The 19,150-nt window shown below is 40.5% G+C and overlaps 1 protein-coding gene across 1 annotated transcript in view; it reads right to left on the reverse strand.

Annotated features, from left to right (window-relative positions):
- The window catches only part of LOC104406438 (cadherin-20-like), a 20,744-nt gene extending 3,289 nt beyond the window's left edge, over nucleotides 1–17,455 (reverse strand). Inside the window, 6 exon segments of the mRNA XM_010015408.1 lie at nucleotides 4,883–5,000; nucleotides 6,858–6,979; nucleotides 9,443–9,579; nucleotides 13,079–13,332; nucleotides 16,918–17,127; nucleotides 17,129–17,455. Coding sequence (XP_010013710.1) covers nucleotides 4,883–5,000; nucleotides 6,858–6,979; nucleotides 9,443–9,579; nucleotides 13,079–13,332; nucleotides 16,918–17,127; nucleotides 17,129–17,281 — 994 coding nt within the window. The 5' untranslated portion in view covers nucleotides 17,282–17,455.
- Nucleotides 17,456–19,150: the final 1,695 nt, after the last annotated feature.

Raw genomic sequence — 19,150 nt, forward strand, 5'->3', positions numbered from 1 at the left:
ATCTTTGGAAATCAGTGATGATTTGTCAGTGCTGACTTTCAAGCTTCTTGGCCTCAGAGAGTTTAGCATAAGATAGGACATCTCCAATGTGAACTGGGCCACCAGGGTGTCACAAGGAACTGCAGAAAAATTGGCCCTTCTTACAAACATGTCTGCAAGTCATGGGCCAGCAATGACAAATGAGAAACACAGGTATTTTTTCTCTTTGGCAAACCTACCTGCCCTGACCCCATGCAGTGATGCTTTGGGATTTTGGGAGCTCAATCTCATGCAGTTTCTTTTACTACTTAGTTTTGTTTCCTGTTTTCTTGGTTCAAAAGAGGACACAGTTTGGCCATCTGCATCTCTAGGTTGTTACCAATGTACATTTCCTAAGCCTGGAAATGCAGGATGCCAGTCAGCTGTTCCCAGGTGGGTTGGCACAATGTGGCTGCGACCTAGAAATGGCAAGAAACCTGATCATAAGTAGACTGTGGAAAACCCCTGAAATATCAAGAACAGGTTGTTCCACTTCCTTATTATTTCCCTATCAATTCGCTGCTAAAATGTAAATCTTGGGTAATTTTCTTCAGTGCACAGACTCAGGTTGCATGCAGACAAATTAGCTGTATTATCTGCTGTAGTCTGAACATCAGAAATGATTTGATGGTTTTTAGGAGTGAAATCAGGAGTGTTATATACAACCAGCTATGGAATATAAGCAAACTCAAGCTAGACTCACTAGACTTGCCTGCTAGACTTAAATTATGCTCAGAATTCTATACTTTGAGCTGCAGATCTTATGGCATCAGATGGTATTGGTGCATATACCCTGGGCTGTCCATGTGCCCTCTTCTACTATGTGTTCTCCAGCTATTAATACCACATCTTTTCAACACTGGGCCTGTTTTAGCATGAGAAAAAACATCCCAAAGGGCAGATAATGGCAAAGTGTCTGCATTTATGCTGTGTCAATGGAAATGTCTGAGTCATCTTAACAGTGTAGTAATTTGATTGCTTTTCTCTTTCCTGGGTGAAAGCTTCACTCTTTTCAAACTGACTTACAACAGGAGTCACAAATCCTATTCAGGTGACAGCAAACCTTCATTTTATGTGAAATTGCTCTTTGTGAGTAAAAAAGACTTCATTATTCTGAGCTGATCATACTTTGCCTGTAAAAGAAGTCACAGTGAAGCTGGCTGAAGCTGTGCAAAATCATCAAGTGTTTTTAACCATAATTTTTTTTTCCCAGGCCAAACCCAAGTCTCTATAATCAAATATATAATATATATACGTATTTTTTTGCTGTGATGTGCTGAACATATCACCCACATCTTAAATATTCTTGGTGATAAAATTCTCTTGGTGACTCTCAGCATTACGTTTCATCCTTTTGTTTTGTTTTGCTTTGTACTAGGCTGGCATCCAAATCATCCCTAAAGAATCGCTCTACCTGTTACTTTGCAACTGCAGTGTGTTGGTGCCAAAGCTTGTTGTGTGACTCATCAAAAGCCAATGTGATCTGATGTACTACTGCAGTGTGAAGGACATGCTGGAATGTGGTGCAGCATGGCAGAAAATGGAATACATGATTTTCTTCCAAATTTGATATCTGCTAAGCCTCAGCCATCGGGAGAAGAGGGCTTGTGAGGACATGAAAGCCTCATTATATAAAAAGAAAAAAAAAGCAAGCATGATAAGAATGCACAACATTTTTGCATCACAGCTTCCAACTCAACGTCTTTGGCTCACAGAAGGCTGCATGGTAGTGCTTAGCTACAGTGCTGAACAGAGATACTGAAGATTGCAGCATGGCTGGTCCCGTGCCTGTGTGATCTGCAGGAGGTGAAAACTGTACTTCCAGTGGACATGCAGGCTCATGCCTTTATGTGGTTGTGAGAGCAAGCCATGGAGCATCTCATTCCTGCAGTTTTCTGCCCCAAAGTGATGTACTTCCCTGGAGTTTAGAGGAATTCACCGCTGTGTAGGTCCAAACCCTGAGATCAGAGCCGACTACCACTCTTCTTACAAGAAAGGCTTGTTTTCTTTCTATGTGCATCTATACAAGAACTGGGGATGGTTAGTACAGAACTTCTGTTAGTTTTTAAAACCTAATTGTAATAATTATGAATATAGGGAAAAAAAGAAGTATTTCAGCTAGAGTGGGAGAAAGAGCACTACAGGAAGGAGGCACTACAGACACCATTGGCTTGAGGAAGGGGTCACATTTTTTCCTGGGGATTTTCATCTCACTGCTTTTGCTCTCTGCTGAAGTGTGAGGTAGACCGAAATTTTAGGGAATGAAGAAATAGCCCAAAGTTTTCCTAGGACAGCTTTAAATGCAATGAGGAGGATTGCCAGAGGCTTCTAATGATGGGCCTGGCAGCAGTATGACACTAGTACCTGCACCCATTAAAATGTCTGCTCTCTTTCTTCATCAGTTCACACAAAGATGGAGGCCAGCAGTTAAGGGTCAACAGAAGACCATCTCAGAGTTTAATCTGGAAATGCAGGAAGATTATTTTGTTCCCATTCTTGCACCAAGCCTCTTTTGCCAACTTTTTCCCAGCATAATCTCAGTGGATTTAGAAGTGAGGGAAGATGACTTGACAATGCCCTACATGAGTAACCAAATAGATGGGAGACCCCAGCTCAATTCCCTGCTTTATCACATACATCTTAAAAGGCCTTGGGAGGTCATTTAGGCACAGATCTTTGCAAATACTTACATGTCTGCCTCCCACTGATTTTATTGAACTCAAAGGGAACTAGGCATGTAAGTAGCTTAATTTCTTTTTGCCCCAGATCCCTAACTGTAAAAGTGGAGAACAGTAGGATTTCTCTGTCTGCCAGAGATATGTGGAGAATGAATAGACTGAAGAAGTTCTCAGAGACGAAAATGACAAGGGCCAAAGAAATATGTAAAACAGCTCATCAGAATGCAAACTGTGATCTATCTGTTGCTCAGTATAAATGAAGGTTTTAATTGCACCAGGAAGGCTGCAGGTTTTGCAGTCTCTCTTACTGCTATATTGGACAAGCAAGTAATCAGCACAAATGCAAATCTTAATAGCACCTTCCCACAGCCTGAGAAACATTGCTGTCTTGTGTTTACGTGCACAGGCTGTGACTAGCAAGGAGGGTTCTGTTTCTTGTCTTGCCACCCTGAGACATACAGTATAGTTACCCCCTCTGTAACTACGTCATATGATTTATGTAGTCCTTAGTGGTCTCTAGACGAAAATACACGTATAAATTATTGTTACTGAAATGACTACTGCACTCCAAATTGCTGAGGCACTAAATTAATCGTTAATGTGTATATTTCAAATAGTCAGTGGTTTGAAACTTCACATTTTTTCTTTCAGGTCTGTAACCAATAGTACCCTAAGCTTCTTGTGATGTATATCTCTGGAAAACTGGTATTTTACAGAAAGTGGGAGGCACAGCCATTCAGTCACTGCTGTCAGTATAAATTAGCTCAAGTATGGCCTTAGACAGAAAAAGTGCATCTGATGCTGGGAATTTTGTGAGTTTCTTTTTTTAGAACAATGCCTTGAGGGTGAAATGAGCCTAGTTTGCCAAATGTTTCAGCAATAGTTGTGTTTTATTTGTTCACGTATTTTGGCAATATATATTCAAAAATAAAAAGAGAGAGACAATGGGAAAAAGATGGGGATAAAAATACAAGAAACTGTGTGGGGAGGTTTCAGGAACACTATAGAAAGAAAATTGGTTTTGGGATGAAAAAACATTAGCCTGCGGTATAGAAGGGCTCCAGACTTTGCAAGTAGAATGTTTTAAGAGATGTTTACAGGGGCTTCTTTGTTAGCCTCTGCGTTGCTTTTTCGTATGCCTGCAGAGGCACAGATAGGGGCTTATGGAAATATGTGAGACAAGCAGACGTGTGGGAGCAAGGGCAGGCACACTGCTTGGACACAGGCACAGATAAAGCAGGTGGCCAGTCTTTCTGCCCATGTATTCTGGAATCGCTTGCTGATCTGCTGCACTTTACATACTAAACTCCTACTGAAATCCAGCCCCTTCATATTGGCTTTCAAAGCTCTGTACCAGGTCACTCAAAGTCCTCCCTCTTTCCCCACAAAGGCTGTTGTGGATCTGACCTAAGCACCAGTACCTGCCCATGGAGATCCTTTACCAGCATCAGTCATGCAAGGGCTTGCCACAGCGGGGCTTTCCTACAGGCTCTAAACCCACCAAAGCTTCCCCAAAAGAAGCAAATTCCATTGGTTAGGACACTGGAGTGTCAGCACTTTGCCATGAGTCTTCCCACTGGTGTTTCAGTTTCTATTTAGCAGATCTTACACAGACTTTTAGCTGTATGCTGTTACCTGCCTAAGGCTTTGCATGTCCTTCCCTATCTCTTGCCCTTTCCTACAAAAATGAGTATGTGCAAAAGAGGAAGAAAGAAAATGCTTGGGGGAAAAGACTGGAACAGTACTAGAACCTTCCCTTTCTGTGTCCGGGAGAAAACATGAAAAGTACAAAAAAAAAAGAGCAATATCATTCCCTTCAGATACGTCTCTGTTCCAGTTGCTATCCTACCTTAAAGCATCTCCTTCTGAATGAACGCAATTTCCACTTTTTTATCCAAGATGCCTGCAGCCTGGCCACAAGAACTGAATTTGCACAGAACACTGGCACATTTCATCAAAGAAGAAAAAGGGGCCTATTTCTAGAGAATATTTGTAAAGAAGAAAATATCATATAACCTTCAAGTGTATTAAGTAATATGTCATTTTATTGCTGCCTATAAGGAGCAGGTGTCGGTTAGTATTATTTGAAATGGCAATCTTATCACACAGTATAAGTCACGGCCTCTCAAGTCCAACTCAGGCATTAGAAATTAGAGTATCTAACTGTCTGTGTCTATTCTGATTACCTTGATTGTCCCTTAGAGTAAAGTTGGGGTTGTTGGCTGCCTCTGGAGCCAGGCTATAGTAGAAGTGCTGACCCTCCTGTGGGTCATCCCTGTCGATGGCGCTCACTGTCTGGATCAGCTACAGAATATGATAACAAAGCAGAAACAGTTGAGAAGCAAAACATATATAATATAAATAGATATAATGTACATCTTTATATATATAAGCAAATGGAACATTTGAATGAAACCGTCTTGCAGATGTACAGTAGGTAGATCACAAAGATAGATACTCAAAACCTTGCAGGCTTCGTGTATTTTGCTATGATCATGCAAATCACTTTTAAACAAAGGAAATAGTTGGTTTGCTTCAAATAACAGACACTCTTCTCTCATGCATCCCTATCTTCTGTTGCACATTTATTTTTTCAGGGTGTTCAGAAGACTCATTGTGCATTAGAGAGCTTGTAAGAAGCCATATTTATTTTCAGCTTCATTTTGCAGGTAGAAAAGACCTTCAGGTTGATTATTTTATCACTCTTAATTTTAAATCAATTAAATTCTTTCCAAGACGTCAGTGAAAAGAAAAAGAGAAAAGGCAACCATGCACACACTTTGCACGTGCAATATATAACATCACGGAAAGAAATGAAGACAATGTAAATCCAGAAAGAGATTTGTCAGCTCACCTATAGAAGCTTAGTAAAGTAGGTCTAACAGCTTGAAGCAGAGTGAGCTATAGCTCTGTCTGAATAAACATTCTGACATCTTTATAGACAAGGAATAAATCTTCACCTGGATTTTTGCATTCAAAAGTTATTTTTGAATTCAAAGGCAAATGACAGACCCTTAAAGTCTTGTTCAGCACCTTAAAAATTATGTCAGAACTTTTCAAAGAGTGGAAACAGCAGCTGTCTTTTCCCACATAAGGAAGTAGTCTAAATTAGCGTACACTTCTCAGAAAACTTATTATTTAGGACACTCAGCTTTCAAAACCAGGAAAAAAGGTATGAAATTATTTCTACTCCATGTATTTTTAAGATCCTCTGTAAATCAGGGAGATGAAATTATCCTGTATATGATAGTTGTGAGACAGTTGTCCCAGCAGTGAGTAGCTATTTCATTCTGCTCCACAGCAAGCTGGAGAAGCTTCAGTGGACACATAGGGATATTACTAAAATAATTTTTCCTTCACAAATCATAAGTGATGCATCTAAGTGTTTAAACTATGCTAGTCAGCTTTGCACTAGGAGACACAAGCCTCCACTGTGGACCCTGGGTGGCAAAGCACCCAAGCTGCCTCCCTACAAGCAATCAGCAATAGAGCTCGCACCAGCTCCAGCAAGAGAGAGTTCATGTTCATCTGTGACAAAGGCAGACCTTGTTCAAGGGGTTTAATGGGCTTTTAGAAGAGAGAGGAGCAAAGAGGCTTCACTGCTTGCTTAGAGGTGCTGGTTTACAATGTGTGGAGTGGGAAGTCCTGTGTTGTCTATGACTCTCTGTCACAGCAGAACAGGGTCAACTTGCTACCCCTCTGAAGCTGATGTAGTCTGTCGTGTTCAGCTCCCACAACTCCAGGATGCTTAAGACTCTTATAAATAGGGTCTTTTAACAGTCAGCCTTGTCTGTCACACACGGGCCAGGCTGACTTCATAGCCTGCATGGCATAACACTTCTGCTCTCTTTGTTGCTGCTACAGGAAACTGGGTGTTTGCCTGCTGGCACCTGCCCAAAGGAAGGCCTAATTTCAGCCATGAAGCATATCTGTTAGTGATCGTGGAAACTACTGAGGGAAAAAAGAGAGGTGCTATGTATGATGCTAATCCCAGTGTGATGTAATTGCCTTTGGAAACCAGCACAGACAGCTGCTGACCAGAGTTCAGATGAAATGTGTGGTTAGCTGAGCCCTCTTTTCAATACTCACCCTTTCCGTCATGCTGCCTTTGTGTAGGATGGCATCCCCTCCCCAACCCCTGCCATTAGTAGTGTTTCTCACCTGCCCGGCTTTGGCATTTTCACAAACAAAAGCTTCATAGAACCTCGCAAACTCTGGCGCATTGTCATTCACATCCAGGACTTTCACCGTTACGGAGACGCTGCCCACCTGCGAGGGGTTATCTGGAAGAAGGAGGCATAACGTAAAAAAAGGCAATATGCAGGAAGGGGAAGGGGCTGCTCCTCACCTTGCTTGAGATGTAAAGCAGTTTTTTGGCTACTGACTCATTTTAAATGGCATTTTCCCATTGGGAGATGCAGTTGTTTGTGGGTTGTGTGACTCGGACTGAAGCTGTAAGCACGTCTCTCTCTCTCTCTCCTGGCTTCCCATCTAATCACATCTTTTTCAAACAAATTCCATGAAAACTTCAACCTGGTTCAGTCCAATGGGGCTATTTCTATAACAAAAGTTTTAGACAATGCCCCATATCTTTTTTTTTTTTTACTGCCTCTTGACTGGGCAACAGTATTTGTTGAGCCTCAGTGCTGGGGGCACAAATCAGGAAGGGACTTTATTAAGGATAGGTTTGTGATTCAGATCTCATTGAAAGTGGTAATTCTGCAGTTCCGAATTTGCTCAGAATTTATGTTCCTTGAACTCACAAATACTGTCAAGGTTTTGATATTTTGTACAGAGAGGGTTAAAATGTAATAACACATGAAATTGTACAGAAAAGCTTTCACTGAAGCTTAAAATTGCAATGAAAATTTTGCATTCTGCATGACATCATTTGTGATATTTCTGTACCACTGGTTCATTAGCTTTCTTTGCCAGTAAATCCATACATCAGTTCAAATATCTTCACAATTTCCAAACTAAGTGGCCGCAGAATATTTTTTACTGTGTTTTTTTTCCCCAAAACATCTTTTAACCTTTATTTAATGATAAAACACTAAGCAGAATGGAGAAAAAGGGAAATTCATTATGATGAGGTCAGAAAAGGTGCAAAAACCCAGAAAATTCTTAAAAAAAGTATTCTCACCTTCTTTTTCACCATACCACTTTGTGCATATATCTCCAACTATATCTCCCTTTTTAACAAGAAGTGATATTTTCATATAAACAATAGAGAATTTTCTTACACCCTGGAATTTTCTTAAATGTTCAATGTACCGTATCCATAACGTGTCACATTGCATTGAGATAATACTCTTAAACTATATTGTTTCTCCCTAATTTATAATTTAATCCTTCATCTTCCCACATATCCATACATATCTTGCTAACACACCTGTCATTGTGTCAGATGAATGTCTGCATTTATGCTTTTAGCAATATTGATCTAACTTTTTAAAATAGAAGTTTTAGGAGTACACAACTATGACATTTTTGCAAGTATTCACTAGACTAAAATATTGTGTTGCACATGTACAGATCAAAACTGACAGAGGACTGATGGAGGACGAGCCAAAGGAAGACGTGCCTTCATATTGCTCTCACTCTTGAGTGCTGCAGGGGCAGCTTTTACAGACTTGTGTATTTGGATGTACATTGAATTGCAATGGCCATTGGTGGCTGAAAATAAAACTAGCCTCAAAATAGATGAGAGTGAGATCCTATCATGTCACCAACTCCTCACTACTAAAAAGGGGACAGAAAGACATCATGTTGTGGAACAGCCTGCAAACATGTGGCAGAGTGACGCTGATTTTTGCGAAACCTTCCATCTGCTGACTTCAAGTTGGCTGATTGATTACATTTTTGGGCAAGCTTCTTGAAACCTTTTTCCTCTCAAACTGCCCCATATATCTGGTACAGCCTGGATGTGCAGGGAACTCTCTCAGACATGAGGAATGACTCTGCTATTGGCAGCAAGCTTCTGAAAAGCTGTTGCCCCTCAGCACATGCACTGAGACCCTGAGCAAAAGCTATGTGGACCGGAGAGATTTCTGGCGAATATTGTGTGAACCTTTTATTTGCTTATATACCCCAAGCTCCTTTATGAAGCTCACATCTGTCAGTATTTCAAACTCAGCTAAATTTTTCATAGAGACATTATGAAATAATCAGCATCTCCTTGCTCTCAAAGCCTAGGTAAATGCTTGGCACAGATGAATCCTGAGCTGAGTTTTAATACATTGTAAAACCAAAATGCATAATGAGTTTAGCAATCCCAAAGCACTCTGGCCTTTACTTGCTGTTGAACCAGAGCAGATTTCAACTGGTGACCTAGCAGTGTAGGATCACTGTTGCCTACCAGCCCCTGCACCACTCAGTCCTCCCAGGTAGGACTGGCAGCTGTACAGCCTTTGCAGCGTCTGCTTTAAGTGCCTAGCCCTTCTGAAGAGACAGAGCTTTTGCAGAAACACATCAGAAAGAGTTTTAAATAAATCCCTGGAATACTAATGAATTGAAAAAGCAGCACTCTGCATTGAATTGCCAGCCTCTACTCCTCCCACCATCCTGTGAAAGGGAGCACAGAAAATAAATAAAATGCAGTATTTGCTTGTCGATGTCAGAAGAGTAATTCAGTTAATATAGCTTCCCACTCAGTGCATAAGAAGATGTGAATTGCTGAATCTGTCTCTCAGCCTGCTTTGTCTATTGCATCTCTTTAATCTATGTACAGTTTGCATTCTCCTTACTCAGCTCCATGGCCAGCACAGTGATGTTGTGCCAAGAAACATCTTCCCGGTCAAGAGGTCTTGCAGTCATCAGTGCTCCTGATGTAATGTCGACATAAAAGAACCGCCCTGGATCACTGCTCCTGTCAATTGAGTATCTGCAAGAGTACATATTAAAAGTGTTATGCAACCCTTGTGAAAACTGTGTGTTAAAGCCAACAATATACCCAAGCAGTGGGAATAATGTCATACCCAGCAGATCCACATTCTTCCACAACCTAGTTACGCACTCCATTGACTTGTATAGGTAGAGTCAGCTGCTCAAAACACTAGTTCATGCGGCTAACAGCATTTAATGGTGAGTACTACTAGGATGGAGCTGGAAGACAGGAAGATTTAGAGGAAGAAGCCTCAAAGCAAGGCACAGCTCAGCACAGGAACATCTGCTTTACAGAGAAAATCTGTCAGTGAGGAGTGTGATTTCTTTCTCTAAGCAAAATAATTATGCCCTTTCCTTGGGCACAGTTCAGACAGGATAAAAATGACTTTACTCAGCTCATTCTCTGAGCACCTAGGCTGACAAGGAGGAACTGTTCCCTTCCCTGTGCTTTTTTATTCTCTCCTCCTTCACCTGTATCCTGAAACATCAGTACTGATTGAGCCATGTCAACTGAAGAGGATGATGAATGGCTTTCTCATATCATCCAGTCAGAAAAGCAGCTCCGTCTGTGAGGTTGATTCATCATAATTACTGAACCTGCTTGGCTAGTATCATGTCAGTTTAATGCTAGGAATAAGCTTTTTGTACCCATGAGCAAGGAAATGTGGTGGTACCTGCAGGCCAGAAAACTTGGGCAGGGAGGCAGTTGATTGACAGCTGTCACCACTGTATTCACTCAGTCAGAGGGACCATTTCACAGGGTGTGTAAAATACTCAATGCCCTTCATATGCAACACCTTGCTCTTAACAGCAGTTTGTATGAGTTGCCTTCCTAGCTATGTTATCATGGTAAGAAGTCATTTGGCAAAAGCCACCCATGCACCTATGTAAATGCCACAGAACAGATCCCAGAATTATTCTCATTTTTGCTGGTTCTTTCTTTGAAGTTGATGGAAAGTGAAAACATTAGTCATAACAGAGGCTGAACAGGGCTTGTTCTGCTGAATTTTCTCCTTTCAGCACAAGTGCATTGACTGGAACAAGCATGCCAGCCTGGTCTTTATATAGGGACTTATCAAACTGGGATATAAAATATCATTAAGCTGTGTTGTTGGGAAATTCTTTTAAAATTTTTTTCCAGAAAAATAAAAGAAGGTGGGATAGCAGGTTTGTCTCCCTTTCTTTTCCAGTCCTTCCCATCCCTTCTTAAATAGATTTCTGAGGCATTTGATTTATTTAGGAAATAAGTTCGAGTGTTCCTATATTTTGCTATAATAATTATTCTTGCGTGAGAACTATAAAAAGAATTTCTGACAGTTTAAGGCCAACAAGTATCTGAAATTGAATATGGCTTTGTGATTAAGTAGTGCGGTATTAATCACCGGTGTCAAGAGGCACAGGTGGAGTCTCTGTCTGGGTTCTCCATGTAAGTTCTCCTGTTAATAACACCTGCTCCTTCATACTTGTTTCCACTGTATTCTTTAGGTAATCTTCCTGAAACACTTAACGACAATCATGGCATATTTTCAGCCATCCGAATTTCACAGTGTGAGAGTCCAGATACTTGATGCTGGGAAAATCAGGATTTGAGAGTTCCCCTGTGTTTAGTGAGCCCTCCCACAAAGTATCCTGGATTTTCCATACTTGAAAAAATGGTAAAAGGAGGGTCAGATCACCGTTTTAATTTCAGATGGATTTCAGCTTGTGTAACAAAATATGGGATTTTGGTTTTCTTATATTGCCTTGCCCTGTGCAAAGTGAATGCAAAGCAAGCCTAAACCACTGACAGAATGATACTGCACAAAGCTGTCATGTATGGAGTGGACCACATGACAGGCAAGGAGAACCAGTTCTTAACATTTGTATTTTAGATAGCATTACAAGTGGTATTTTTTTTTTCCTCTACCCCAATCATTTACATTGGTATGTACTAGGTGTGGGGAGGAAGGAGGGAAGGAGGGAAGGAAGGAGGAAAGAAAGGAAAGTGGGAAGGGCAGAAGATAGGAAGAAAGGAAGAAAGTCAGGAAGAGACAGAGTGGCAAAGAAGTCTGTGAATATTTGCAGCTGGAGTTTTTTGTTTTGTTGTTTGGTTTCTTTTTTTTCTAATGTGTCTTTGGTGATGCATTCTGTGCTTTATGGAGTGCTGTTTCATCAAGGGTAGTCACTGGAAAGCTCTGAAGAAAACTAAGAAAAACCTCATTAAAAATAACAATGAACACTTCTACCCTCTGATAGTCCACAGAATTACTCTTACACTGTTTTAAGCAGATTAGCACAAAGCTGTTTGCACTGCAGTGTTTGGATAATGCTAGACAGTAATCAGCAAAATAGGATGTGAATGCAAAAAAATTTAGGGTAATGAAATTGTGATGCAGACAGTATAATACTTAGTTTTATTGAAGAATTTGAGACAATATCATGAGAAGTATGATAACCTTATAACATAGAAAAGATAGGTATATTAAGATAGCAGAGATGAAAAACTAATTAAAGCAGCAACACAGAAAACAGTATCATTAGGAAGAACAGGTTCTGTGTCTGCTCTGATCTCTTATGTGAAGCCCAGAGTTGCTCATATAGAGTTCACTTTCTCAAAAAACTCCAAATATTTGATGTTTCAACTCCCTCCTGTATTTTCTAGGACTGTTCCTGAACACAGACAATTCAGAAGCTGGATTGGCCCAAGGTTAGGCAAAGAGCAACTCAACACCCAGAGCGTTTCTCAGATGAGAGAAGCAGCCAACCTGCTGGGATTATTAACTTGCAGTTACTCGGAGCTTCTGCATGTTGTAAAAATTAGTATGTGTGCTGGCCTCAGAGAAAAACAATCTTTTCTCATAAACTGGGCTGACTTGGCAGCTACTATGGAAAAGAGCACTGATCACACAAATCTGCTCCTTTGGCTCCTTGCTGAGTTGGAGCTAAGAAGCTCCCATGGCTGTAAATACACCTTTACCTTTCTTAACTCCATATGGGAGTATCTAGCTCTGCAGCTTTGACCAGGCACTATACAATTTAGTGGTTCATGAATATTTATTAGTATGTATTCAATCTACTCCAAAAGTAGCTGTGTATTTGAGCTGTTGACAAAGGCAGGCTTTGAATCATGAGGGAGAGAAAGCAGAAGCAAGCTGATTACCTTTCCCCTAAGTATGGCAGTAGATTCTCAGTGATGCTGTCAGGTTTTGTGCCAGCAAAGGCATGAGAGTACGGGTTTTGTATTTAATGTATGCTATCAGGACATGCCTGACCAGTTCATTGCAATGCTAGATGCAGACGTTCTCTATACCACAGAAAAGGCAAGGGTGAGCTCCTGCATTGCTTTTCAGTCATAGCAGAGCCTCTCACTGTGTGAGATCTGGTTTGACTAAACCTACTGACAGCTACTGCTGGCTAAAAAAGAGTGAGTTCCTCCCAGCCGTGCTGTTTCATCACTGTCTCACCAACCATTCATACCAAGGAGCACTCGTGGGGGAACACACAAAGACAGGACAGACCTGATGGAGTTGTTGGTCACATCTGGGTCCTTGGCAGAAATGGTTTGTATGGTGGTTCCAATCTCCACGTCCTCAGGCACTTCCACAAAGTAGAAACTGGGCTCGAACACAGGAGGTTCATCTACATCCTCCACAGTGATGTGGACCGTAGTGGTGTCACGGAAGGGACCAAGATTCAAGAACCGCATTTCCAGGTGGGGGTTGGCACCCTCTACTTTCAAGGTGTAGCTTTTCTTGCTCTCAAAACTTAAAGGCTGAGTAGGAAAAATACATCCAGCATTAGGCAAACTGAGCCATATGATCTAGGACATATAACTTCAATTTTCAGAAGTAAAATTGTCCTCTAATATAAACTGATGCTTCTTTCCTCAAGTAAATCTTTACTATGATTGTTAATCGTAAGGGTAACAAAGATAAATATTTGCAGATGGAATAAAAGTATTGAGTGAAAGTAGTATTAGAAGTGGCACAGTATACATATTCTTTTTTTTTTTTTTTTTAATTAGACAGTTGAAGTTAAAAAGCCAGTAGAAATATTTGAAGATCACTTCAGAATATGTATTCTTTCATTCTTGCTGAAATGAAAGAGTAAAAACAGGCACAAGACCACTGTTGTGATTGGTACAGTGTGTTTCATGCCACACTGAGGAAAATACATGTAGAAACAGACAGTATGGGAGCACCTGAAAGTAAGTTAAAGGTACGAAAGGTTGGTTCATCAAAAATGGGTCCAGCGTCAGGGACAAGGATGCTTACACCTAAGCCTGAGGCCCCAGTTAGTATCCTTTTTCCTCTGTATGGAGATCAGTCTCATATCCAGAGCCCTGTCTGCCATGCTGCTAAAGGGCTCCAGTGCTGGCAGGGGATACGGTCAGCCTCTCTTGTGTGATCCTGTTCCAGTTTTTATCAGTAATCCATCCTTCCTAGAGGTGGGGTTTTCCACCTCCTCTCAGTAAGTGTTCTAAACACAGATTCACAATCCAGGTGTGCTGAGTGCTAGGATTTGAATCTCCTCCCTGCCTAGATTATAGTTTAATTTCAAAGCATTATGAGGTAATCCTGACCTCTTCCTACAGGAGTTTGTCTGGATGAAGTACTCAAGTCTTATTTGAAACAGGGAGTGGGAATAGCTATTTTAAAAGATTTGTTTCTTGAAATAATGAATAAAGGGAGGGTAGCTTCCTCTGTTTGTAATGACATACAAAAGCTCATGCTTTTGCAGTAAAATTGTCAGTGCTAATGATGTCCTCCATAAGAATGCCTGATGAAAGACTGGAAGTTATTGAAATTAGAAACCTAGAACTCATTCAGCATTTAGTACATGGAGGTGAGAAATGAAAACTGGAATGGAAACTGGTTTTCTTATGCTGGGGTGATGACAGTCCAATATTACTGGAGATGCTGTGCAGTGATGTAGTACAAACTGTGCAACCTGTGGCAGCAGGTACAAACAGATGAACTGAAACTTGATCAGGCTGCCCTTAGTTCCACCTGGTATATCAATGACTACTGTAGGCATAGCACTTGTCAGCAAGGATTTATCTAGATCTACAAATGTATTACCTATTACTACAGAGTTGTTATGGTCTACCAGTTGCATATTTATGCATTGTAAAAATAGCAATAAAATATATTCACATGATCAAGCACATTTATTGTCCATCTGTCAAGGAATATGCAATGCAAAGCTGCCTAAACATATACTAAGAAAGAGACCATTATATTTCATGATTTCTCAGAAAACTACATAAGAAACACTGCATGTACTCTAAAAAGCTGAGTTGTAAAAAAAAGCAGTTAAATCACAGAAACACTTAATAGCTATAAAACCCAACTACATTATGAAAAGACATAATCACCTAGAATGATCAAGTTTGACAAATGAGGAAAGTTAAACAAGTCTGCTAGGCAATCATTTTTTTGATGCTTCTGCATTCAGACTCCCTCAGTTTGCCTTCATCCTCAGCTGTGGCTTTCCCTCCAGAGACCTTTTGATGTGCCACTGCCTCAACACTGCTGGCCCCCTCATTAGTTTTGTCTTCCACAGGTACGTCCAAACCTCTTTCCAACACCAGTCCCATAGGGAGGGCGAACAGGTTGCCTTCTACAAACTGAGCATGTTGTAAACCACAACTGAGTGGAAAGGCATCCAATGGAAACCTCTCCTCATCCTCATCCTCCTTCCCCCAGTGCTGGGGCAGACACTGAGAGTGTGCCATGCAGGAGGGATTTAGCAAGAGCTGCTGTGAGAAGTGATTGACCAGGGAGGAGGCAGTGCAGGGGCTCTCCAGGGCACTGGGCTTGGTGCTGGCTGGGTGACCCACCACCCTGCTGCTAAGTGAAGCGTGGCAGCCAAGGCAGGGAGAAGGGGGAATACCATCACTGGGATAATTATCAGCCTTACAGGAAGGGAGTTTGTGAAGAGCTGTAACTCTTCAGGAGGTGCTCAACATTTTTGGGATTAGTGGGCTGAGGTAAGTGGCCACAGGACTGCAAGAAGTGTTCTTATCTGTAGCTGTAAATTCTGACTTTTTGATGCCCATGATAGAAGTATTTATTATTTTGCTTGGGAAATCTGTCTAGAAAAATGAAAGAGGAAGCTGTGCTTTCTTTCAAAGATTTCATTCTGGGTTTAGAAAGTCTTTCTCTGTCTCTCTCGCCACTTTCCCCAATTTGATATCCAGCTGAATTATTTTAAGTGGATACGAAGTTCAACTTTCCCGATGTTTTGCTGTTGATAATCATAACATTACAAAAAGCTACAGGAATATATAGAATTTTACAAACATTTACGTATTGAGCAGTATCTACCTGATGCCAGTACACAGCAGGTATGACTGGTGCTATAGAAGTTTATAACTCCTCCTCTGTACGTAAACATCTAGTATAACTGTACTCAAAAGTCAAGCTTATTGACACGTTTACTCCAAAGAAACAATTTTCTTTCGTCAATAAATGAGTGAAAAATTACATTAGAGATTGTATTCAACATCTGTTTAATTCCGGCAAACATATTTAGCTTTAGGGACTAGTGCTCAGGAGAAAGGTGACCATAAATACGTGTTTAAATGCTTTGCTGTAGACCGTAGAGGCTTGTAGGGTCAAATCTCTGCCATGTGTGGTTCCATTTTAGTGCACAATTTAATCCCAGGCTATTTAAATGAAGAATATACTTTCTTATTAGTACACTAGATATGCTTAGGCAGAAATATGGTTATAATTTCATAACCTAGAAACAGAGTTGAACTTCTAGCATTTATGTAAGCTTGTAAAATAAATATCCTGTAGCTGGAAGTCTAAGGAAAATACTCTATGCCTTTCTGCATAGCCTGCGGTACAGAGTACTAGCAGTTTCACAGCTGCCATTTTAGAGACAGCTTCTTCTAGCCTAATTAGCATTTATGGATCTTCAAGCAGCAATTAAAAAAAAAGCCTGCCTGGGTTTTATTGGTTTATAAATAATTCTAGGACATGCTTTATTATTGTTTGTGGGACACTGGAGTGAAAAATGTGTACAGTTCAAATGCAAATATTGATCTAATTTCTTGCATTGTAGGATAATTAAGCTACAGAGAATATTTAAATAGATAAATAGTGAATTGGACCATTCCTTCGGTGGGAAAAGACATGTTTATGCTAATGCTGTCCCCACTTTTTAAAGGATGCTCCTAGGAAAGCAGTCTCCTTTCACATTTTAGCAATGAATGTTAAAGAAATTGTGGTTTATAGCAGGAAAGGGTTACTGTCATGTAATAGAAACCAAATTACTACAGGCATAAGGGAACACTGTAACCAGGACTGTTAGCCATATAAATTACTATAAAAGGAAACTTTACTACCTTTCTCACAGTTATGATGCCAACTTGGTAATTAGGATCAGTGTTAATATCAAAGACATCCAGTCCATCTCCATCCACAAGGCTATACTTCATCTCCGCATTTATGCCTTCATCCAGGTCTTTAGCAACCACTCGGCCCACAGTGGAGCTGACGGGAGCAGACTCCAGCACGCTCATCTGATAGTGCTCTGGCATAAGCAGCAGAGAGGGAGAGGGGAGCAAAAAACAAGCTGTGAAAAGGAACTGGAAACTGCGATGTGAAGAGTAGATCAGGGCAGGCCACAACACTGCATAGCCTGCAGGGAGTCTCCAGTACCTTTCCTGAAGCTGCAACAGCAATGTGATTTCCTTTAAAAAGCCCCATCTCGACTGAGTTGCCTGGGAAGGTTTTATTTAGGAGTTTGTCATATGAACAGGTTTGTTCAAAGGGTTATTTTCAAAGCAGCAGTATTCCTGAAAAGGGGAACTTCAACTAGAAAAATGGGGCAATTAACACCAGTGCTGTTGAAGCACCATGACATAAAGCAGGATATGAAACAGTTTTAATAGGACGGGTATCTTTTATTGGATCAGCTTGTACACCAGCAATAAACACATAGGTTTTGAGCACCACAAATCCTTTCTTAAGCCAGTACAAACTTCTTTCAGCACTGAACAAGGCTTTGAGAACTCAGAAACTTGCCTGTTTCTTCCAAATTTACCAGTTACTCTATTAAAATATACTACCTCTCCCTATGAACCCTGCCTTGAGCACATTTGGTACATCACTAATTTGCTGAGCAGCAAGCCTGGGGAAAGAGATAGCTGCTATTTTGAAAGTATGCTTTAAAAATATAGGTGTTGAATCTAAAATACTTCTCTGCCATTATACTTTATGTTCAGACCTTCCTTGTTGCACTCTCTCTGTTGACTCCACCAATTACTGAGCTTTATAAAGCAGAATAACACATAGGATGGGGTTTAATCTATTCTTATTTCTCTTAATCAAGAGTTTGCTATCAAACAGTTACAATTCATGCCTCTTTCAAAACAGGATTGAAAATAGTGCATTCAGCAAGTTGCTCTGACAGAAAAGTGGAACTTGAGGCTTCTTGCTGATCTTGGTAGAATGCTCTGATTTAGCAGTGCAACATGCAGAAACAGATAGAGAATAGCAACAAAAAGAATTGCAGGAGTTTTTATTTCTCAGCTAGGAGAGAAAACTAGTAAAACCAAAATGACTTGAGACTGATCTATGCCACTGAAAGATACAGATTTTTTTTTCCAATAAAAGTATATCCCTTGAAAGATTTAGTTCAATCAAATTTGAAAAGTTTCTTTCAAGTTTGAATAATAATATAAAATTATGTAGATAAATTTGATCTAAACAAATTAAAAAGAAAGAACAAAATTTTGTAAAATATTGATCTGAGGATCACTTTTGCAAATGCAAAGTAATATTTCTGATAAGAGTGGAGTTGTCTGCTTTTGCATTCCATTAACTGTGGCTGTTGCAAGTCTTAGGGTTTAACTGTATATTGCCAAGGCTTAGAAGAAACCTTTTCTGGAGAGCAGGCTGTATGACAACACACTGTACACTGGCAGCACAGCTACCAGACACTCCCCTGCAGCGGCCTGGCTGGAGCGTTGAATGAATTATCTTTCAACTTCCAGCACTGCCACATGTCCCTGATTTGACAGACATCCTTTTGGAAATGGGATGAAGAGAGAATCATAGCAGCAATTAGCAGCCAAAGGCAATGGCCATAAACATTCTAGGAACACAAAAGACCTCCTTCTTTCCTTTTTCTGTAAACTAATTTCTCCCCCTTTAAAAAAATGTATGTTTTCTGATGATTTTGGAGGTCAGAAACCTCTTCGGAAAGAAAAGGTGGTGAAACTCCATTTTGACATTTTTCTGAAGGAAAGGTAGGTCCGTTATTGATCTGAAATTCTGCCCATCTCTAACTGTCACCATCTGGAGGTTGAAAATGGCTGCAATGACAGCAAACAGCAAACCAGACAACTCACCCACCCCTTTTTGTCCATTCTGGTGCAGTGGGTACTCACTCTGTGGAAATCTGGGTGGGTTGTCATTGACATCAGAGAGGGTAATGTTGACTATGGTTGTTCCAGCTAATCCTCCCAGCTGTCCGCCCATGTCCTTGGCCTGGATAATCACTTCATAATATTCTTTTGCTTCTCGGTCCATGTTCATTAGAGCTGTTCTAATTAAGCCTGAGATTGAGAGGGA

The sequence above is a fragment of the Nestor notabilis genome, unplaced genomic scaffold (assembly GCF_000696875.1).
Source record: "Nestor notabilis isolate BGI_N333 unplaced genomic scaffold, ASM69687v1 scaffold4335, whole genome shotgun sequence".
Lineage (NCBI taxonomy): Eukaryota > Metazoa > Chordata > Aves > Psittaciformes > Psittacidae > Nestor > Nestor notabilis.